This window comes from Ascaphus truei, assembly GCF_040206685.1.
Source record: "Ascaphus truei isolate aAscTru1 chromosome 12 unlocalized genomic scaffold, aAscTru1.hap1 SUPER_12_unloc_5, whole genome shotgun sequence".
Classification (NCBI taxonomy): domain Eukaryota; kingdom Metazoa; phylum Chordata; class Amphibia; order Anura; family Ascaphidae; genus Ascaphus; species Ascaphus truei.
The window spans coordinates 466,598-491,313 of record NW_027453841.1 but is presented as its reverse complement, the minus strand read 5'-3'; the positions used below and the strand labels follow the sequence as shown (position 1 = coordinate 491,313).

The following is a 24,716-nucleotide window of genomic DNA, read 5'->3' as shown; positions in this document are numbered from 1 at the left end:
TGATGTGTATTTATTATGATATAACAACAGTATACCGTATTTATATAGTATATTTATTATATTACAACAGTATATAGTGTATGTGTGGTCAATTTATATTTTTTGTGCAGCAGTATACACTTTTGTTATATTGCAATTCATCTTACAACGGGATATACAGTATATGATGTGTATTTATTATGATATAACAACAGTATACCGTATTTATATAGTATATTTATTATATTACAACAGTATATAGTGTATGTGTGGTCAATTTATATTTTTTGTGCAGCAGTATACACTTTTGGTATATTGCAATTCATCTTACAACGGAATATACAGTATATGATGTGTATTTATTATGATATAACAACAGTATATTTATATAGTTTATTTATATTACAACAGTACTGTATACTGTATATTTTGTCTATTTATATTTATAGTACAGCAGTATACATGTTTTGTATATTTATATTTACTGTATATTACAACATTACATATACAGTATACAGTATACATTTTATATTGCTGCATATTAATAACACAATATAATTTCTTTGCATTGTAGGGAGACTACTCTTCTGGTGTACAGAATAAGTGAGGAGAATGATGAGAGGAGCGCATTAAGGGTTAAAAACACTCTGCAGGAAAACCACAATCTGACTGTATCCGAGAGCAGCATAAAGAAGATGAGACGCAGAATTGGATGGAAATATGGACGTGTGAGGTTAGTACTGGACAGTACAGGAGGTACTGTAAAGTAGAAGTGTTGTTTTGCAAACTGTACTGCGCTGTGACGCTAATTTTTTTTATTCATTGTCATTACAGAGCGTACCCCATGATACGGGACGCAAACAAAATCAAAAGAGTGCTCCAGGCCCAGGCATGGATCGACAGCGGTGAGACTTTCCAGGATTGCATCTTCACTGATGAGTCTACTGTGTCGCTGGAGAGATTTGCAAGATTTGCGTTCCACAAAAAAGGCCGCATAACTTTGAAGCCGCGGCCAAAACACCCTGTGAAGCTGCATGTGTGGGGTGCCATCTCTAGGCGTGGACCGGGATGCATTGTCGTCTTTGAAGGTACAATTTCTCAAATATAATGCCGCCTAATGCACTGTACTTGACTAGTGTTGCCTTACCGTATGCACTGTACTGTACTATTGAGCCCTTTTCTTTTCTTGCTATAGGAATCATGAATAAAGATTTCTTCCAAGACAACATTGTGCCCATGATAGTGCGATACATCACACGAGACTTTCCCAATGGTCATCGCTTTTACCAGGACAATGATCCCAAGCACACCGCGTCGACGGCGCATATCCTTGAGCGCGGCATCAACTGGGTGAAGACGCCAGCGGAGTAAGTGCAGTAGACCGTGTCCCATTTATGTTCCCCACTGTTTTTACTGTGTACTGTATCTCTTAAACTAATTGTCCTTTCTTTCCAATCACAGATCGCCAGACTTCAATCCGATCGAAATGGTCTGGCATCAGCTGAAGGACCACATCCGTAAAGAGGCGAAACCCTCCAAGAAGGACGAGTTGTATAAAGCCATAATGAGTTTTTGGAACGATGTACTCACCGTGGAACGATGCAATAAATATATAGACCATATTGCCACTGTGTTGCCCATTGTCATCGCGCGCAATGGGCAAGCATCAGGAAAGTAGTACAGTGCTGTAGTATTGTACAGTAAGTACAGTATGATACAGGTAAGTATGGCACAGATTTTTTCTTTCCCAATAGTCAGAGTATACAGTAGTTCCAGTATACAGTACAGTAGACTAGTTTGACAGTACTACAGTAACTGCCTACTAACTGCTCCATTTTTTTCTTTCCAGAGAAAGCTGCACCAGCCACCTACTGTACAGTAGTTCTACCATAATACAGTACGCACATACAGTACAGTACAGTAACTGAACAAAGTTTTTGTTTTCTTGTCGTTCCAGGAAAAAGGGTGCCCAAGGGGGAGGTGAGGGCATTGTGTTCCGTCAAATCTGCTTGTGCAGTCAAATGTACAGTATATAAACAGCAGTAATGATGTACACAAAACCTCTCCTCTCTCAATGAACTACTGTACCGCAGACACAATGAGGATACTGTTACAGTATGAAGGGAAAAAGAACAGGATGGGTTATTTAACATTATACTGTGCAATATTTATACTGTATATTTATACAGTATATACTGTATTTTTATTCTAAAGGTATTCGAGAATGTACTGTACTGTATGAGGACCTGGTGACTTTCAACCCTCTCAGACCAACAGAACGGATTATTTCACATTACTGTATATTTATCCTGTATATTTTCAGTAATTTAGAAGCAGTGGCTGTTCTGAACAGAACAGTTACTGTAAGCAAACGGATGCACATCAGATTTACATTTCCAATTCGAGAGGGGATTTTTCCAAAGCAGGCAGGCCTCCCTCTAATGGAGGGGGATGGTGGGATCATACGCTGGCTGGCCTCCTGCTGAATCTTGTTACCGTAGCCAGCCCAGGGCCAGATTAACAAAACAATGGCTTGGATTGGATTAGCCAGACGATTGATGCTTGGCCAGGGAGGGATTAAAAACTCTAAGGGAGGGGGTGGGGTGGCTGAAATAGCTGGGACTGTACTGTGTCAGTATTTCCAACGGCAGGTCACCCTAATAATTGCATGAATAAACCCCCAAAGACAAGGCCCAAATATAGTACAGTATACTGTATACTGCATATACAGTACAGAGCTGTATACTGTATTATAAATAAATAATCATACAGTACTGTACAGTATGTATTATTGTGTGTTGAGGTTTTGAATTGCTGTTAACTTGAAATGTTTCACCATTGTATTGTACTGTATTTGTAAATAAAAGTTTTTTGTGGCGACTTCAGCAATAAAATAACTGGTTAATTTATCTCACATAAAGTATGTGAATACGACCGCAATCACCATTGTAAATGGGTGCATAGGATGGAACGACAGGTGCTAAAGGGGTATACAGTAAATATGATATTTATCAGTGTTGATCAAAGAGAGTTGATCAGAAGGATTCCCCTTATAAAGTATACAGCACTCTATTGTCATTCATACAGTATAGTAAAGGGTAGACAACAAATGGTCTTGCAGTATACTGTATTACTACAAATCTGTCAGGTTGACCAGAATCACTGCGGATATCGGAAAATAATACAATTTTTTTAATTCTACATAGAATTAATAAAATTGTATTATTTTCCGATATCCGCAGTGATTCTGGTCAACCTGACAGATTTGTAGTAATACAGTATACTGCAAGACCATTTGTTGTCTACCCTTTACTACACTGTACTGTATGAATGACAATAGAGTGCTGTACTGTACTGTATATAAGGGGAATCCTTCTGATCAACTCTCTTTGATCAACACTGATAAATAATTTATCTCACACTCAGTACTACTACAAACTGCTTTTTGCTTGCAGACTGCAAAGCCGCAAGACCAGCAACATTGTAAAAAAAGAGCAATGAGCGCGAAATTGGCGTGGGAACTTCTGTTCTAGGGCCCCTAGAAATAATATTCTTTATTTTATTTATAAACTCACATTTATAAACCCCGTCACCCACCCCCGCTACACACAATAAAGCGGGCACTTACAGTACAGTATATATTTATTTCTCTTCATGTATTTATTTATTTAGATTTATTTATTAATTGTGGGGCTGCTGTGCGTGAATTTTTTTTATTGGGGGTGAGGGGGGTGTTTGGCCCTTGGTGTGAGTTTAGGACTTGCAGCAGCAGCAGCACAATTAATAAATAAATCTAAATAAATAAATAAATAAATGAATATAAATAAATACATTTAAAATACATTTTTATTGATAGTGTAGATGTGCAGAGGGTCTCCGGAGCTGAAGCGCACAGGTTTCAGGTCTGGGGACCCCCTGCCCCCCGAGATACAGGCCCCTTTAGGGGGTGCCGGTATCCCTCTGCTCTGCTTGGTTTACAGGCCGCGATCACGTGATCGGGCCCTTTAAACCAAGCAGAGGGATAACGGCACCCCCTAAAGGGGGCTGTATCTCGGGGGGCAGGGGGTCCCCAGACCTGAAACCTGTGCGCTTCAGCTCCGGAGACCCCCTGCACATCTACACTATCAATAAAAATGTATTTCAAATGTATTTATTGTCATTTATTTATTTATTTATTTAGATTTATTTATTTATTTTTTGGCGGCTGCTGTGCTGTGTGTGTGTATTTTTTTATTGTGGGTAGCGGGAGGGTGGGTGAATGGGGTATTAGCCCCAACGATGGTTGTTTAGGGCTTGCGGGGGGGGGGTAGCGGGAGGGCTTAACCCCTTCATGACCGTAGCGGTATTAACTGCTACGGTCGTGAAGGGGTTAAGTGCACCCGCAAACCCCCCCCCCGCGCAAGTCCTAAACTCACACCAAGGGCCAAATACCCCCCCTCACCCATCCCCACTACACACAATAAAGCGGGCACGGTGGGTTAACCCCTTCATTGCCTTAGCGGCTATCCGCTATGGTAATGACGCAGCATTTCTGTATTTTTAATAATATTGAGCAGTAGCAGGGGGGGTCCCTGAGCATTAATTTCTGGCTCAGGGAACCCCCTGCTCACTGTACAATACTGTATTATTAAAATACAGAAATGATGCTTCTTTACCATAGCGCATAGCCGCTAAGGTAAAGAACGAGTGTTTATTTATACTGTATATTGTATGTGTTTTATTGATACTGTACATGTGCAGAGGGTCTCCAGAGCAGAAGCGCACAGGTTTCAAGTCTGGGGACCCCCTGCCCCCCGAGATACAGGCCCCTTTAGGGGGTGTCGGTATCCCTCTGCTCTGCTTGGTTTACAGGCCGTGATCACGTGATCGGGCCCTTTAAACCAAGCAGAGGGATACCGGCACCCCCTAAAGGGGCCTGTATCTCGGGGAGCAGGGGGTCCCCAGACCTAAAACCAACGCGATTCAGCTCCGGAGACCCCCTGCACATCTACACTATCAATAAAAATGTATTTCAAATGTATTTATTGTCATTTATTTATTTATTTATTTAGATTTATTTTTATTTTTTTTGGCGGCTGCTGTGCTGTGTGTGTGTATTTTTTTATTGTGGGTAGTGGGAGGGTGGGTGAATGGGGTATTAGCCCCAACGATGGTTGTTTAGGGCTTGCGGGGGGGGGGTAGCCGGAGGGCTTAACCCCTTCATGACCGTAGCGGTATTAACTGCTACGGTCGTGAAGGGGTTACGTGCACCCGCAAACCCCCCCCCCCCGCAAGTCCTAAACTCACACCAAGGGCCAAATACCCCCCCTCACCCATCCCCACTACACACAATAAAGCGGGCACGGTGGGTTAACCCCTTCATTGCCTTAGCGGCTATCTGCTATGGTAATGACGCAGCATTTTTGTATTTTTAATAATATTGAGCAGGAGCAGGGGGGGTCCCTGAGCATTAATTTCTGGCTCAGGGAACCCCCTGCTCACTGTACAATACTGTATTATTAAAATACAGAAATGATGCTTCTTTACCATAGCGCATAGCCGCTAAGGTAAAGAACGAGTGTTTATTTATACTGTATATTGTATGTGTTTTATTGATACTGTACATGTGCAGAGGGTCTCCAGAGCAGAAGCGCACAGGTTTCAGGTCTGGGGACCCCCTGCCCCCCGAGATACAGGCCCCTTTAGGGGGTGCCGGTATCCCTCTGCTCTGCTTGGTTTACAGGCCGTGATCACGTGATCGGGCCCTTTAAACCAAGCAGAGGGATACCGGCACCCCCTAAAGGGGCCTGTATCTCGGGGAGCAGGGGGTCCCCAGACCTAAAACCAACGCGATTCAGCTCCGGAGACCCCCTGCACATCTACACTATCAATAAAAATGTATTTCAAATCATTTTTAATGTGCCGATGTTTGCGCAGAGAGAGCAGCGGATCTTTCTCTGCTGCAAACACATCTCGCCCCCAGTATGTGCAGTAATTTACTGAACATGTACTGTAGAATAAATGCATAGTTTTATTTATTCGGGTTTATCACACAGTATACTGTTCGGCCGGAAAACATCAGCATACAGTACAGCACAATATTATCCATCGAAATCCCCCCATTAGCCGTTTTCTTTTCTGAGGAAAAACAAAATGAAAAGTTTTAATGTACAGTAATGGTCAGCCCCCTAAAGAAGTACCCAGTCAGCCCCACCAAAATAATACGGCAACAATACAGTACTCACCATACTATTTCCCATTCAGCTTGCGCCGGCGCCGGTCCACTGCCAGTACAGCTTTCTTCATCACCCACGTCGATAGTTAGCAGCGGGACTAGCCCACCTGTAGTCAGCAGGTGAGGCGGGAAATCGCTTAGGTACATGCAAGCTTCATCAAAACTGGCTGCGAAATCCGACTCTGTCTAAGGGTTGTCACTGACAGTGGGACCGTCATTGGAAGCCGGTGCTGGTGCTGGTGCATTGCTTGGCAGGGATTGTCGCTTCTTAGTTGGTTTTAACACGACCCTTTGCCTTTTGCCGCCTCCATGATCATAGATACGGGAAAAACCCTGTGACACACACCAATACCCTCCAACAAATTGGGGCTCAATACGGTGAAAACAGGGGTCACTACATAACCTTTTCCTTATTGCACGCTTCCACAAATGAGGAGTTGGCGAAAATTTGTAAAAGTCATAGTTTTCGATAAAATACTGATAAATTTGAACAACTGTTGCCATCTTATCCTCTGTTGCATTAATAGCGGCCCATATTAAATAAGCATAACTTCTGTCAGGTTTTTGGAACACGGGCTGCTGCACTTGGACACTCATGGTGAGTCTCTGGAGAATAGTGTACTGTAACTGAAACAGGTCTTTGTCTTTATTTAATACAGTATGTAAAGCCTAAATTGATACATTTTTGCAACTCTTCCTTCAGTCTCAAGGCCAAGGCCAAGTTACTGTACAATGGCACACTGTGGTACAGTATCTTTTTTAAACGAAACAACTGCAAGCCAACACATTACTGATTCGGCGCTTTACAAGTCATGAGTTTATGCCATCTGGTGGACACGCAAAGCATTGCAGCCTAGTAAATCCTTCTCATTATCATTTAACAGATCAGGCCCCCGTCAGCCAGGCATGAACCGTGGCTGGGAAGGCAAACGCAACGAAGCATGCAAGAGGTGAGCAGCGGCGGATTCCAGGTATCTGCCAGGTACAAACTGGGCATTTGCTCGAATAAAGTGTGTCGGTGCAGTACATATGAATTACCAATAAAATTCAAGTTGAAAAAAAAAAATGTAAAATCAATGAATGTATTGATAAATTCCGGGTTAAGCCCATCTTGTTACCCCTGAAACCCTTGTGGTCCCTGGCAGCTGCATAGCACCATAAGCCATTTCCATGGGTTATAACATGTAAAATTTAAAGTGTCCCCTGTTTTTCCACTTTCATGTTCACTTTATCCCAGACTCATGACACTTTCTGTGTGCAACTCTTATGTGGGAATTTTTGGTAGAAATGCAGTGGTTTTGTTTGCAGGAGTTTGGGGGACAAATATACCTGTAGTCAACTAATTATCCCCGGTGTGCAGGCATGATTTTCTGGTATGCGGGTTGAATTACACCGTGGCTGCCCTGTATCCCCCAGACTCCAGGTTTTCAAGCTCAGATTTCCCAACTCTATTTCCCTCATATATATGGGTTTTCCCAAAGTATATCATGTATTTAAATATGGTTTATCATGGTTGTGCAATTTCTGTAAATGTCTATTCAGTCAGAGGAGACAGGATGTGGGTGTTATGTGGCTAGAGCATGGTGAAGTACTGTATCTGGAGAACAGAGACCCCTGTGGGGAGGACACTCTGATCTGCCAGAGTCAGTTGAGCCTGCAGTAGGTGGCAATGGGTTGACTGGGGGAATCCAGAGAATATCAGTGTATTTCCCATTGGTCAAATCATATGTCCCACCCATTTGGGCAAGCTGAGCTGGCTTAACTTTCCCCCTCCTCTGATGTCAGCCAAATAATGAGCCCCTATTCCTAATAGGTAGTGGGAATAAATTCCCACACTCTGATTGGTTGTTCCTCCATGCTGAACATAGAACAGTGGAGGGTATGTAAGGAGGTAGCCGACTGAGATAGCCATACCTTCAACTGGCTTGTGTCGATGAAGCTAGGTCAGGCTTTTCAAAGTTGCTCTGTTTGAAATTGCTGAGCAACTGGCTTTGTTTTGAAGCTAGGACAGTCTGCCCTGCAGGGACTAAGTCAGATGTGAAGTCAAAGTTCTGAGAATTGAACATAGCGGTCGCGGCTAGGATCTTTAGCCGAAAAGAGGACCAGGAAGCCCAGGTGTATATCTTGGTCAGGGTAAGCCTTCCGAAGCAGGCACCTATTTGAGCCTAGATTTCACTACCCAGACCCCCAGTAAGTGTGTATGTTGTCTCTATTTTGTGTATTCATTGTGTGCATGCGGGTTTACCCGAATAAACTTCATTTTGTTTTATTACCTTGTTTTGCCTAGTGATTGATCCCGGTATAAATATGTAAAAAGTCCTGATCTCCCATGACAAGATGGAAAAAAATAACGTTCCAAAGGGATCTTTAGGGCTACCAGTCGAGCAGAGTGAATCGTTGGACATATCAATGCTTTGAAGCACAATGTGGTTCATTGCCCTTCCCGAGAATATTCCACACTAGAAGTAATTATCATCAATCCTCAGACTCTAATCACTCTGATTTTTTAGAACGAGGATACTCACAACATCCCTCACCGATCATGACCAGTCTCACGGGAGACCAGCTGTATTATCACACTACCACTGGGATCACTATCACCAGACAGGGCACAATAGTTGAATAAACAAAAGTTTATTCTGGCAAGCCAGCAAACACACAAATCACACAATCACAGTATGACACTCACCAAGTGGGGCAATAATCTAGCCTCAGGCAGGTGCAGGAGCCTGCTTCGGAAGGCTTGGCATTAACGGCTTCTTCCCCGGCTTCTCTGTGCTCTTCTGTAAGCAACACTTTTAAAATAGCCCACCAGCCGTGACATCACTGTCTCCGATCCACTCTGCAAACTTGTATGGTACTGTGATCGGCTATGCTCCTTACATAGGCCTAAGTCTCCTATCTTTTTTGCTGGAGCAGAGACCACCGGCCAATCACCGGCCAATGTGACGGTGCAGCCAATCATAGGATGAGTGCTTGTCCGGTTGCACCAATTAGGGCAGGAGTCTGGCTTATTGACTCTGGACTGCTTCTCGGGGTGTGAGCTGCTGGCGGATGGGAAATTAGATTTGGCCAATGGAAATCATGCCTACGGGGCTGAGACCCAGTAAAGGATCCCCTGGCCAGCCCAATTTCTCAGTGTCTCGGGGAACAAAGGCTCTGAACCGTCGATTACCAGTTCCTGGACCTGAATTACAGCCCTTCCCCACTCACCATTTTCCAGGTACTCAGCTGCTCCCAAGCTCTGTCACGGACAGACATTTCTCTGGATGCAGCCCAGCTAAGTGAATTACTGTGTCTGCATACAGATAAATGCTAGCAACACAAAGGACAATGCTGGATTATTAACTGTGTGGGGAAAACACAAACACAGGGAAAGACAGTGATTTTTTACAATCCCGGCTCCCCAAGACAGATAGTTTTCCCCCCTTGTAGATATCACACAGTGATTATCTCTTTTCTGGAAGAGATTTACACAAAACACATTGCACAAAGGCCAAAATGACCCTGACAGATGTGGCAATTAAACATGGATTTGGGGCAGCCTGCCTGGCTTAACTTTTATTATGTTATGCTGGCTACCCCTACAGTCACAACCGGTCTAACGTGGAAAGAAATTATATCGGATAAGGACACAAATGCAGGTCAGCTAAGAGTCGGATTGTCACAAGATCACAAAGCCTCAGGTTTTACCAATGGTGAATATTTCTGATTTATATTCTCACGGACATAGAGACTAATAAGATGCAAAAATAACTGATTTGTGCCCACAAATCGGGCTGATATTTTTTTTTTAACTTGATTTGGATTTGATGAAGTTATTTCGGAACTTGCTTTGGAAAGCATTATTTGTGCCTACCGGAGTACGCTCTTCTTCGGACATGGTAGGTACACAGGTTAACACACTTACCAACAGTATGACTACAAGCATTGATAATTATGTTATTAGTCAATGAACGTCTACCAGGGGTGCTCGGCAACGGCTTCCCCAGCTGACAGGATATCTCCCCCTGGGCTGGCACCGCTCTGGCTGGGGAGGCAGCAAATGTGCATGGCCCGATCTCCGCCCCTGGATGCTGTTGCCTTTGTACTCTGCCCCTCTCCTCCGCCTCCAGACCCTGCAGTTACCATTTTCTTTTGAAATGCTGGCTGAACAAAGGGTTTCTCAGCCCTGCATGTCCAGAGATGTTAAATGCATTTATTTATTCCCTGGGCATGCAAGCTGGAAAAATACAATTACCCAGTCTCCACGAACATGAACCCTGGTTAGGCTGGTTCCACAGGGAGTTTGTAGACAATAGAGGATGGGGATGGGCAAGCCTCCAATCTCACAGGCGTCGGTCCGAAGAGCAAAGTCATTGTCTGTCCAGACAGAGGCCAGAGGGAACACAGAAGAATTCTGCTGCCAGTGCTCAAGGGCCAAAGCGTAGAATGTCTTATTCTTAGAACATAATGGCACACATCTGCAGCATATAACTATCACTCTAAACAAGCGGATTAAGCGGACCCAGTGGAGCAGGCTGGGGGGAGGGGTAAGGTGAGGTGACGCTAAGAGGCGCCGACCATCCAGAGAACAGCCAGGCTGACGCAAAGTCGCCCACCATCTCCTCTGCCAATGATAATACCTGCTGTCATGCTGCTTGATCCGGTGTAGCCAAAGAGATAAAGTTGAAGCACCGTTGAGTGAATGCCTGCAGTGATGTGTGTCCTGGAATCCACGTGCAACCAGCAAAGGTACCGGAACAGCCAAACGAAGAAGCGGTGCACTGAGGTAAGTAGAGAACAACACGCAGCTCTAACAAAAAAACGACTAATTTATTGAAAAAAAGGGAACAAACATCATGAAGCTAGGAACCTCTTACGTGTTTCATCCCGCAAGGGACTTTGTCAAAGAGTGAGTGGTGAACCTGCCTGTTCTGTTCTGACTGACAGATTAAATCTGTCAGTGGTGATATTGGATACCGAGGCTTGAGCCTCATTACTCCAAGTTCTCTTGTTGAGTATATTGTCGCACACTTTAGAAAGCTTCTTGATCTGTGTTACTTGCCACAGTTGAGTTAGTTTCACAGGGTCAGCGCTGTGATGGGTCGTGGGTAGCGGTCAAATGGGTTTGCAGAGATCGCAGCAAGCTTCTTGATCAGCGGATTTGAGTTCTGGTCCAGTTCCTTGTAGAATTTCTCGTTGAGCTTCTTTAGATGTTCATCCAACATCTCGATGCCCAGCTCCCTATGAAGGTCCGCTATTCTTGTAGGAAGTGGTGCGTTGGATGCAATCCGCAGCGCCTTGTTCTGTAGTTTTTGATGAGATGATCTGAGCCGTTGGTGGCAGCCACTCCACACCGGGGAGGCGTATGTCATTGTGGGTCTATTGATCGCCTTGATCACGTTGACTTTGCTCCGGATGGGCATGGTCCTTGTCTTCAGCAGGGGGTACAGTGCTGCCAGCTTGGCTGTTGCCTTCTGTTGAGTCTTCTCAATTTGGTTTCTCCAGCTTAACTTGCTATCTAGGATTACCCCTAGGTAACAGCTGTTTGGCTCCCATTTGATTGCCTCTCCGTTGAGGCTGATTGGCGGGTGTGTCTTGATCTTCCTTTTGGTAAACCGTGTAGCTGTGGTCTTGCTGGAGTTCAGTCCTACTTGCCAGTCGCTGTACCATGTTGATAGCATGTCTAGTGCTTTCTGGATGTTCTTAGCTACTTCTTTCTCGCTGAAGGACTGGGAGATGACTGCCACATCATCTGCGTAGTGTGCCAGTTGAGTCTTGTGGAGGTCTGCGGGGATGTCATTCATGAAGAGGTTGAACAGGAATGGTCCCAGGACTGATCCCTGCGGCACGCCTGCGCAGATGGGGCGTGAGTGGTGAACTATCTCATACACCTCTATATACCACCAGCTTGACTGTGATAGGTCAATAATAAATTGATTTAGAACGGCAACTCCTATATGCAGCTGTAGGTTAATTAATGAGACTGTCGTTCCATCTATACAAGCATAGTGGTGTGTAGAAGGGGAGAGAAGGATAACAACATACAAGTGTATACATAGTACATGTATAACAACAAATAAACAACTTATTGCAAAACTACTGTAAAATAGTATAAACAGTAGTAGCAAAAGATCATTTAAAACCAACATTCAAGCAACATAGATGAAAACAAGGAATGGATTAGAATATAAAGAAATGATATAATAAAGAAAGATAAACGACAGGTAAAAAATATATATTATATGACAATAAGCAATATTGAAAAGTATATTATAACCACTCAACATAATAAAACAATTATAATAATCATAAATAATAACCTGTCTTATATCAATATAAATGAAAGAAATAAAAATAAGAAATTGTCAAAAATGAAAACAATAATAAAGAAGATAAATATAAAAATAAATATATTAATAATAGAAATATAGCATATCATAAATATACTGATAATAAAGTATACATAATATCCCATATGGTGAGCAACAGCATATATCTAAATGACATTATAACAACACCAGAGAAGCAAAAAGCAGAAGCAAGCAAAAACTTAAACATATTTCTTTAGTTAGACTAGGAAATGTTTAAGCTCCCAATCGGTATTAATACCGTAGGGATGCAATGTATTCATGATATAGATCCAGTGCCCAGACAGAGGCACCTATCTCACCAAGAGATAGTGAGCTGGCACTGAGAACAGGAGGGAGGGAGGCGCTGTTCTCATTGTCTGGTTCATAATTCCCACCTTCCTTGCCTCAGCCTCCCTGTCACACCCTCAGACCGGATTGGCCAACACAGATGAGCCCTCATTCTGTGATTGGCTCCCCATTCAGCATCAATGCTGGGATTGGTCATTGCCCCGTTCTCCATGATTTTCCATTGAGAACTGCAACCTAGAAAAGCAGCGACCAATTTGAGTTCCACAAGCCTCTCCTGGGTTGGCGTGAAGATAGACTAAGCGGGGGGCTTTGAGGATGTGCCAGAGACACCTGAAGTCGAGGCTGCTTGTACGCCAAGCTGGAGATTTGAAGTTACCTTTCACAACTTGCATCCAGCGGTGCTTGGAAACTCATGACCTACGGCAAAAGTAGAATCTGCTCCGTTAAAGTCATGTTGGTGGCGTCGGCCGAAATTAATACCCGTTTATTTGTTTATCTCTGTGTCCTCTCTGGTGCTTGATCCCACAAAAGAGTCCCGGTCTCTTGACAGAACACATTAGAAATAAAGCATTCCATTTACATGGGATGCAAGGTGCAACCAGGCATGCAAAAAAAACCTGTATCTCAGGGGCCTTGGAGCCAGATGAACCCAAGTGACAGGGCGTAACCTTTATTAACCGGTCCCTGGGCCTCATTCCATCACAAGCATAGCTAAGGTCTCTGTACATGCAGGGCTGAGAAACCCTTTGTGCAGCTCGCATGTCGAGAGAACTGGCAAATTCTGTGACTGGAGGTGAAGAGCGGTGCAGGAATACAAGGGGGAGTGACCGTGGGAGAAGATCAGACCAGGGGGCAATCAACCCAAAAAGCAGAACATTTTGTCATCCATCCAAATATCCGGACGCCGAGCCCAGCATGGGACATCCTGTCAGCCAATGAAGCCATTGTTGGGCCCCGTTGGTGGATGCTGCTCCAATTGGCCAATTCATATTTCTTTCCGCTGCCCTTTAATTTGCAATCACCCATTTCAAGCCCTGATTGGCCAGTTCAGACAAGACCATGTGTCCTGAATGGCTCCTGTGCATCATTAATGCTGTGATTGGCCGCAGCCCTGTTTGCCATGATTTGCTAGGGAAGCAAGAAATCTATGAAATGGGAACCCAATCAGTTTCAGATCTTATTCTGCTCCTAACGTGGTGATAGATTAAGCTGTGCCCCCTGAGACTGTGCCAGAGACACTCAAAAATTAGATTGTAAGCTCCTCGGAGAAGGGACTCCTCTTCCTATATGTAACGTTTGTCTGAAGCACTTATTCCCTTGACCAGTTATTTATATATTATGTGTTATTTATATGATTACCACGTGTATTACTAATGGGAATTGCTATGTACATTAATGGTGCTATACAAATAAAGACATAGGGGGTCATGCACTAAGCTCCGTTAAGTCGTTTTTAGAGCGCAAAGTGCTCTTAGAACGTGATGTTGCGCTGAACACGATGCACTAAGCCACGCAAACAGGCTCTTTGCGCTCTAAAACTGACTTTTCTCAGGAAATATTTCAAAGTCCAACTTTGTTTGCGTTAAATTCTGCCCTTAAGCGGGATGCACTAAGCTACGTAACCTTAGCGTACGCGAAAGTTGCGTTCAACAGAACACGTCAGCTCAAGGTAGACGCAAAAAAAGCTGGACTTTGAAAAATTTCTTACTCTACATTTCTGCATGCGCAAAACCCATACAACAGGCCGGCGGGTGTCCCCGAGAGACCCCAAAGGGGTCCCCGAGGGAGATCGGGGGTCGCGCGGGTGTCCCCGGCTTACCCCGCGGGAGTCCCGGGGTACCCGCGGGCCTGCGGTACCAATGTTGTGCTTACAAAAATAGTAAACATTATTTCTAACTAAATGCACCCCCCTAACACATACAGTACAATAATGTGCAAAATAACTATTATTCAGATATGGATAATAGATTATTTGCCCATTATTAAATACTGCATTAGCATACATAAATAAAGTAAATAAATACAGTTATACTTACCACAACAACAGGTCTCTCTGTCCTCCGTTGAAAGAAAGCATACAGAATATACATAATAAAGACATTCTAATGGCCCCTAACCCCTTAATCACCTTAGCGTTTACTAACCGCTTTAGTCATTAAGGGGTTAACCCAGCCTGCCCTGATACACACCCGGGAGGCCTAAGCACCCACCCTGAACTGACTATACCCACCCTGTACCCATTGAGTAGTATAGTGGTACATCATACCCATATAATAATAATAATATGGGCATGATAAGCCTCTATAGCACTCAACGGGCACCCTAATTACAATACATTAATGCACCAGATACACAATAATAAAACCTAACTCCAAAAAAACATACTTCACTAAATAAAAACAGTAGCCAGCTAATCCAATGAATACAAGCAATAACAACATCAACAATGAATTAATTAAACCATTAACCAATCAAAACAATTAATTCCTAAACCAACTCAAAATGAATAGTAACACTAACCAATCAAGCCAATTAATTACTACAACATTAATGAATGTAAACATTAAAAGACAAAGAAATACATTCAAACACTATCTGAAATAACAATTACATGCATTAGCTAACATAATACAACATTAACTACAAATGAAAACCAATCGCAAACATTTTATTAGCATTAAGCAGGAAAAAAAAACCAATGACATCCACATAAGAAACTGACATAAAAAAAAACAACAGCAATAACAAGCCACAAATGCCCCCCAAATATTGTCATAATAATGTATTAATCTGTACCTTAAAGGGGTACAGATTAATATATTATCAGTCAATGTGCCTCCCCCAAAAAATAAAAAAACACATCCAATGAAGAAACCTGTTAAAAGAGACATTTACAAACATTGAATATATTACTTACCATTAGAAGCGGTGTCCCTCCGACTCCCGGGGTAACAAGAAGCTCACGTACCTTGAAGGCCTCAAACAGCATCCGATGCCATCGCCATGAAGATGCGGCTCAGGTACCCAAATCTTCAATTTTCTTTCTTTAATCACCTTCTTCTATCTTCATCTGTCACCATTTCTTGATATTCTTTTTCTTCTATCTTCATCTGTCAATCCAAAAAGAAACCATGGTAAATCCCAACCGATGTTGTCTCGTCATCCTCTTGGGCTCAAACGAGGCGTCACGGCCTTAAATGGGGCTGTGACGTCACATTTAGCCTCAAAAGGGTTAACAGCCACCTGATTGGCTGTTAAACAAATGTTCCGACTTTATTTTTTTTTTTTTTACATGACATCACTTAAAGGGAATGATGCCAGCCAATCAGAATGGCTGTGCTTCATTTGCCTTTAAGATGATTTCACTAAATCCAAGATGGCTGGTGTCACATGGTATCACACGGCGTCCACACTCTGATTGGCTGAAATACCATGTAACGCCGGCTTTGTGACGTCATCTTAAAGGCAAATGAAGCACAGCCATTCTGATTGGCTGGCATCATTCCCTTTAAGTGACGTCATGTAACAAAAAAAAAATTATAGTCGGAACATGGTTTTAACAGCCAATCAGGTGACTGTTAACCATTTTGATGCTAAATGTGACTTCACAAGCCGTATTTAAGGCCGTGACGCCTCATTTGAGCCGAAGAAGACGACGAGACAACAACGGTTGGGATTCACCATGGGGTTTTTTGGACTGACAGATGAAGATAGAAGATAAAGAAGATCAAGACATGGTGACAGAAGAAGATAGAAGAAGGTGATTAAAGAAAGAAAAAAGAAGATTTGGGTACCTGATCCGGATCTTCATGGCGATGGCATCGGATGCTGTTTGAGGCCTTCAAGGTACGTGAGCTTCCTGTTACCCCGGGAGTCGGAGGGGCACCGCTTCTAATGGTAAGTACTATATTGAATGTTTGTAAATGTCTATTATTACAGGTTTCTTCATTGGATGTGTTTTTTTTATTTTTGGGGGAGGCACATTGACTGATAATATATTAATCTGTACCACTTTAAGGTACAGATGATTACATTATTATGACAATATTTGGGGGGCATTTGTGGCTTGGTATTGCTGTTGGTTGTTTTAATTTCAATTTCTTATGTGGATGTGATTGTTTATTTTTTTTCCTGCTTTATGCTAATAAAATGTTTGCGATTGGTGTTCGTTTGTAGTTAATGTTGTGTTATATTAGCTAATGCATTTTATGGTTATTTCAGATATTGTTTGAATTTATTTCTTTGTCTTTTAATGTTTACATTCATTAATGTTGTAGTAATTCATTGGTTTGATTGGTTAATGCTACTATTCATTTTGAGTTGGTTTAGGAATTAATTGGTTTCATTGGTTAATGGTTTAATAAATTCATTGTTCATGTTGTTTATTGCTTGTATTCATTGACTTAGCTGGCTACTGTTTTTATTTACTTTATTTAGGTATGCTAATGCAGTGTTTAATAATGGACAAATAATCTTTTATCCATATCTGGATAATAGTTATTTTGCACATTACTGTACTGTATGGGTTTGGGCGGAGAGTCGTGTATTGATGTTTGTTAAATATTTTTTTAATATACATGTGTTTCATAGTGTAGATGTGCAGGTGGTCTCCGGAGCTGACCCGCGTTGGTTTTATGTCCGGTGACCCCCTGCTTCCTGAGATACAGGCATCTTTATGGGGTGCCGGTATCCCCTGCAGTTTCAAGCTTCCACGTCACGTGACCGGGACATTTAAATGCTGCAGGGGATACCGGCACCCCATAACGGGGCCTGTATCTCCTGAAGTAGGGGGTCCTCGGACCTGAAACCAATGCGGTTCAGCTCCAAAGACCCCCTGCTCATGTACACTATTATTAAAATGATTTTAATAAGTGTACGATCGCTTGTGTAACAGCCTTGCATGGAGATGGCAAATCACCATGCAAATGTTACATGCAGCTTTTTTTGAAGTGAAACTTCTTTACTATTAAACTATTCTGATGGGGCAAAATGGGAGAGATGGAGACGAAAATGAAACGGAAGTGACGTCACGGCTCCCCCTCCCCCCTCCCCCCACACACCTGCTGTGACATGCGGCGGCGGCGATAGCCGCTGGCGCCGCTCCTAACGGGCGTCGCTCTTCCCACACGGTGATCACATATGCGGCAGCCGGCGGCGATAGCCGCCGGTGCCGCTCCTAACGGCCGCCATTCTCCCCATATGTCCGCTGCAATGGCGCGCATGCGCATTGCTAATGGAGATGACTGCGGACCTATGCGCATGCGCAGAAGCGGCTGGCAGCGTTGCCTTTCCGACACATGTAATCACCGCTGCCACTCCTAACGCTCCCCCACACCGAACGCCACGGCATGCAGACCCGGTGCCGGACCGCAGCCCGTTGAGATGCGGGTACTAATCAGTGGGAGCGGGGAATGCCGCGCATGGGAGGAGCTTGTTTCCACCGGTGACTGGAGGACCGGGCGCTTTGGTGGTGGGGTGGGAGGAGTCACGCGGCTGACGGAGTGAGACAGGGGGAGTGAGGAGAGAGGTGCAGGCTGATGGGGAGGGCGAGGTACAGAGGTAAAAGACCACACAGTACCTGACATGGAGAGCAGGGCAGTGAGTGCCGGGTCGAGCAGCCAGCAGAGGCCGTGGTACAGGTGAGCTGCAGCGGGAGCCCCCCGCATGGTGTCAGAGCTGAGAGGCTGTGCTGGGGTCGGTGTTGGTCTCTGCGGTCTGTGCCCCTGTTCTGTAACTCACACTGACACACAGCGCTCTGTGCACCTCACCCAGCAGCAGAGCCTGCCCGCCTCACTGCTATTGGCTGAGATCTGCTCGGGAGCACATGTCAGACACCTGTCATTGATCTGCAGCCTGCAACATGGGGACACACACAATGACACACACACACACACACACAATGACACACACTGACTGACACACACTGACTGACACACACTGACTGACTGACTGACACACACACACACAGACTGACTGACACACACACACACACAGACTGATTGACACACACACAGACTGACTGACACACACACACACAGACTGACTGACACACACACACTGACTGACACACACACACTGACACACTGACTGACACACACACTGACTAACACACACACTGACTGACACACACACACTGACTGACACACACACACTGACTGACACACACACACACACACACACACACACACTGACTGACACACACACACACACTGACTGACACACACACACACACACACTGACTGACACACACACACACACTGACACACTGACAGACACACACTGACTGACAGACACACACACACACACACACACACACAAAGACACTGACAGACACACACACACTGACTGATACACGCACGGACACACACTGACGCACACACACACACACTGACTGACGCGCACGCACACATACACTGATGCACACACACACACACTGACTGACTGACTGACAGACGCACACACACACACAAAGACACTGACAGACGCACACACACTGACTGACGCACGCACGCACACACTGACTGACGCACACACACACTGACTGACGCACACACACACACTGACTGACACACACACACACACACACACTGACTGACGCACACACACACACACGCTCGTGCACACACAGACACACACACACACACACACACACACACACAAAGACACTGACAGACGCACACACACTGACTGACGCACGCACACACTGACTGACTGACGCACACACACACACACACTGACTGACGCACACACACACTACACACTGACTGACGCGCACACGCACACACTGACGCACACACACACACACACACACACTTACACACACACAGAATTCCCAGTTACTATAAATATAGAAGTGCAAATAGCTAAAACACGTGTTCTAAGTCAAACTTCTTTGCGTTTTGGCACTGAAATTGTATTTTTTATTAAATATATCATTCTTACAAATACAATTTCTGTGACAAAAGTCAAAGAAGTTTCACTTACTATGCGCGTGCACTCAGCACACACAGCTTTTTTTTCTATCAGCTAGTGTATGGGAAGTTTAAGAATGCTAGCAGGGGGGAAAAAGCAACACGTACGCTGTGGGTGTTTTGAGCACATACGTTAAAAAATGGGCTCAAGGCCTTAGTGAAACGCGTCCCCGGCCTCACTTTTTAACGGACATGCTATTTTTTAACATTAGAACACAAACCCATTGAGCTTAGTGCATAGCCCCCATACAATACAATGAGGCTGGAGCTTTTCAGGCTTTTCATTCTCTCCCTTCATTTACATTTCACAAAACAATCTAACAGCTGTTTAGATTTCAGATATTCAAAGACATACTAACATATGTTTTAGAAATATAAACTATATTTTAAACATGATGGAAGTTATACGATATGTAGCAAGCTGTGCAAAAAAATTCAGTATAATAAGGCAGAACTATGCTTATAGGAGATCATGTTAATATGGATATTAAGTTAAAGGTGACACTGTATGCTTATATGTGTGTTTATTTCCCAGAATCCATAGCTGCAGTGGAAACATGGTATAACACAAGATAATGGTGATATGCCAGGTTACAGACAATATACTATATACAATATTTCCTCTACAGAGGAGAGTAGAAAGATATGCAGATTGATACATTGAATCAAACACTGAATGTTTTCAATTTAGAGAGATACCTTCTCCCTGAGATTATTATTGTAGATTGGTTGCAACATATATCACTGTTACACTAGTTTATAAGAGTAGCTAATGATAGCAATTGTATAGGAGATAGTTACTTAGTAGGATTGGTTAGTGGAGATTTTGACACATTTGAGCACTAAGTAGTTATTTGCATAGAAAATGATCACACTAGTGTTATTAACTTGGTCGCTTGAGCACCTGTTTAGGTAAAAGTAATCACCATGTTGGTTTAGGCACATAATAATAATAATAATAATAATAATAATAATAATAATAATAATAATAATAATAATAATAATAATAATAATAATAATAATAATAATAATAATGTTATTGTTGTTGTTATTATTATTATTATTATTATTATTATTATTATTATTATTATTATTATTATTATTATTATTATTATTATTATTATATGTTAGATTTCATTCACTGAGGTTGTCACAAACAACGTATTAATTTTATTTTACTTATTTCTGTGGGGAAAAAAATTATGGTCTCCAAAAAATTAGAGTATTGAATGTATTGATTCCAATACATATGTAATGCATTTTATCTATAAATAATAAAAGAACAAAACAGCATTGGATACGTTATAGATAATATATTAATTAGAGGAGGTGAACTATTGGAAAAAAACAACTGTTTTTCTCTTTACCACTTAAAGTAAAGATTGGTAGGTTCATGTGTAATGTTTGTTCATAGTAATAGTGTGACAAGTATTAAAAGTGAAGGCTTATTAAGAAAGGGATATTGAGTGCAGCTTTGGGGAAAATATCACTTCAATTTGTAGTTACAAATAACTAACTGACTTATTCAGGATACATAAGAAATCTATAGTTTAAAAAAGAATGAACAGTATGAGAAGATACATTAATTAATAATAAAAAAAAACATATTGAAACAATGGAAATATATCCTTATCCAGATCTGCCTAAATGGTGAAATAGTTTGACAAGCATTGGAAAAAAGATGCAAAAACACAGCAACAATTAATGCATAATTAAATAGTCATCTTACATGCTAATATTGTATCTGAAAAATAAAAAACAAGTCTTGATATAGTTCAGCTTCTGTTTAAATGTATTAGATAGTGTGTATTTACATTGGTAATTTTAATATTTCATATGCAGTGATATAGTTCAATAAATAAGGAATGAGGATACGTTTAATAGATATCTTTAAATACAGGCCCCTGTTCAGTCTAGTTATATTACTCTAACATCAGATGTTCATCTTTATTTAGAAAATACACAATACATTATGGAATATTTAATTTGTGCTTAAACTATAACACATTGTGTATACACATATACAGACTTGGTATTTTAATTAAAAGCAAACTACTGTGACTGGAGCATTAGAGGGAAGACAAAGAGCCGGGTTAGGAGCTGATCAGATCACACAGAGCAGTGACAGCGAGAAGACATTTAGGGAAGCCCCATTTATAGCGCAGCACTGCCACCGTGTGGTGCTCTGGGAACTGCAGGCATTAAGGAAACGAGCCGCGCGGTTCCGCTTCTTTGTGTCTCTGTGTTCGGGTTTATAATAATAACACAATGTGAACATTAGAAGAAGAGGAACCAAGAAAGTCCCATTGAAGCAATGATCTGGGAAAGAAAACCCCTCATATTACATTTCACCGATTAAAGATCATTTGAATACTTGGTATAAGTACATGTTCCATGTCAGAGAGCTCTGTGCTGTATCTGTGCAAACACTAATGTTATCACATTAAATCTTTTTAATTGTCCCACTTACAAGCACTAAATAAATAATAACTTTATTAGGACGATATCGGTCTGAGGCGGGATTTTTGAACATCGCAACGGCTTTCACAGAACCAATCAGAGCGAAGGGCGGGACCAAAGCAGCCAATCACAGCGATCTGCAGTCCATAAATACGCAGCTGCAGCGTTTTTTTTTCTTTATTAGTTCCTGACCGGAGACGCGCACTGACACAGCAGCACAGGATGGCCCGGACCAAGCAGACCGCCCGGAAATCCACCGGAGGGAAGGCTCCCCGTAAGCAGCTAGCGACCAAGGCTGCCAGAAAGAGCGCACCGGCCACCGGCGGAGTGAAGAAGCCTCACCGCTACCGGCCCGGTACTGTGGCTCTCAGGGAGATCCGCCGCTACCAGAAGTCCACCGAGCTGCTCATCCGCAAGCTGCCCTTCCAGCGCCTGGTCCGGGAGATCGCCCAGGACTTCAAGACTGACCTGCGCTTCCAGAGCTCGGCTGTCATGGCTCTGCAGGAGGCCAGCGAGGCTTATCTGGTGGGGCTCTTCGAGGACACCAACCTGTGCGCTATCCACGCCAAGAGGGTCACCATCATGCCCAAGGACATCCAGCTGGCCCGCAGGATCAGAGGGGAGAGAGCTTAGGCCGGCTGCACCCTGACTTCGTTTACACCCGAAAAACAAAGGCTCTTTTAAGAGCCACCACATTTTCAATGAAATTGCCTGATCAATATTAACACACGGATACTGATCTCAATATAGAGAATGAAAGAAGTGTGTTATCCTTGTACCAACATATGTACTTGATGTGTGACAATATAGATAAACGCACCTTCAATATTTGTAGTCACCATTTCATATTGTTTATGGGTGCATGTAAAGACAAACCTGTAAATGTCCCCCCTCCCATGTGCCACTGGAATGAAATGAAACATTTATTCGTGCAATAGGTTAGGGACTACAAACTTACACATGCACCTTACAGTGCTCGCAGTATCAATTCATATACACTTATGCTCTGGCAGTGTAACACAAACCCCTGCATGGGACAAGTTGGAGAAACATTCCCAGTTACACATTGTGCACAGCTCTCTATGTGGGGTTGTGGTGGCTCTTAAAAGAGCCTTTGTGTTTGTAAGAGGCTGAAGTTCTCGGTTTCACTTCTTAGGAGCTGCCGCCCTCTTGGGCTTTGCTGCTTTGGGTTTGGTTGCCTTGGCCTTCGCTGGACTCTTAGCAGCTTTTGGCTTCGCAGCCTTTTTAGCCGCCGGGCTCTTCACAGCCTTCCTGGGCTTGGCAGCTTTAGACTTCTTTGGGCTTTTTGCTGGCTTCTTGGCAGCCGCCGGTTTCTTGACCTTTTTGGGGCTTTTCTTCACTCCCGCCGGAGCCTTTTTGGGTTTCTTGGGGGACTTGGCGGGTTTCTTTGCCACTGGCTTCTTGGGTTTCCCCACATCCTTTTTCTTGGCCGCCTTCTCCTTGCTCTCCAGCTGCTTCTTATTCAGCTTGAACGATCCGGAGGCTCCGCTCCCTTTCAGCTGGATCAGGGTTTCCTTGCTCACCAAGCCCTTGAGAGCCAGCTTCAGGCGGCTGTTATTCTTCTCCACATCGTAGCCTCCTGCAGCCAGAGCCTTCTTCAGAGCGGACAGGGAGACCCCGCTGCGCTCCTTAGAGGCGGACACAGCTCTCACTATCAGATCGGACACGCTGGGACCGGACTTTGCTGGGCGGCTTTTCGAGGCTCCGGCCGCTTTCTTCGGCTGCTTCTTCTTGGCGGCGCTTTCAGCTGGAGGAGGAGGAGCAGGAGCGGTCTCGGCCATTGCAGCTGCAGGTAAAATATCCCAACTGACCGTTCTGTTCTGACTGACAGATTAAATCTGTCAGTGGTGATATTGGATACCGAGGCTTGAGCCTCATTACTCCAAGTTCTCTTGTTGAGTGTATTGTCGCACTCTTTAGGAAGCTTCTTGATCTGTGTTACTTGCCACAGTTGAGTTGGTTTCACAGGTTCAGCGCTGTGATGGGTCGTGGGTAGCGGTCAAATGGGTTTGCAGAGATCGCAGCAAGCTTCTTGATCAGCGGGTTTGAGTTCTGGTCCAGTTCCTTGTAGAATTTCTTGTTGAGCTTCTTTAGATGTTCATCTAACATCTCGATACCCAGTTCCCTATGAAGGTCTGCTATTCTTGTAGGAAGTGGAGCGTTGGACGCAATCCGCAGCGCCTTGTTCTGTAATTTTTGGAGAGATGATCTTTGATGTTGGTGGCAACCACTCCACACCGGGGAGGCGTATGTCATTGTGGGTCTAATGATCGCCTTGATCACATTGACTTTGCTCTTGATGGGCATGGTCCTTGTCTTCAGCAGAGGGTACAGTGCTGCCAGCTTGGTTGTTGCCTTCTGTTGAATCTTCTCAATGTGGTTTCTCCAGCTTAGTTTGCTATCTAGGATTACACCTAGGTAAGAGCT

General features: G+C 43.5%; 1 protein-coding gene across 1 annotated transcript; it reads right to left on the bottom strand.

Moving 5' to 3' along the window:
- Positions 1-23,350: 23,350 nt before the first annotated feature.
- On the bottom strand, positions 23,351-24,090 carry LOC142473739 (histone H1-like). Its single transcript, XM_075580775.1, has one exon. The coding sequence runs from the start codon at positions 24,068-24,070 to the stop codon at positions 23,414-23,416; it is 657 nt and encodes a 218-aa protein (XP_075436890.1). The 5' UTR covers positions 24,071-24,090; the 3' UTR covers positions 23,351-23,413.
- Positions 24,091-24,716: the final 626 nt, after the last annotated feature.

What these genes read in the sequence shown, in the direction of transcription:
- LOC142473739 (XM_075580775.1), bottom strand. Translation starts at nt 24,070, where the DNA reads ATGGCCGAGACCGCTCCTGCTCCTCCTCCTCCAGCTGAAAGCGCCGCC.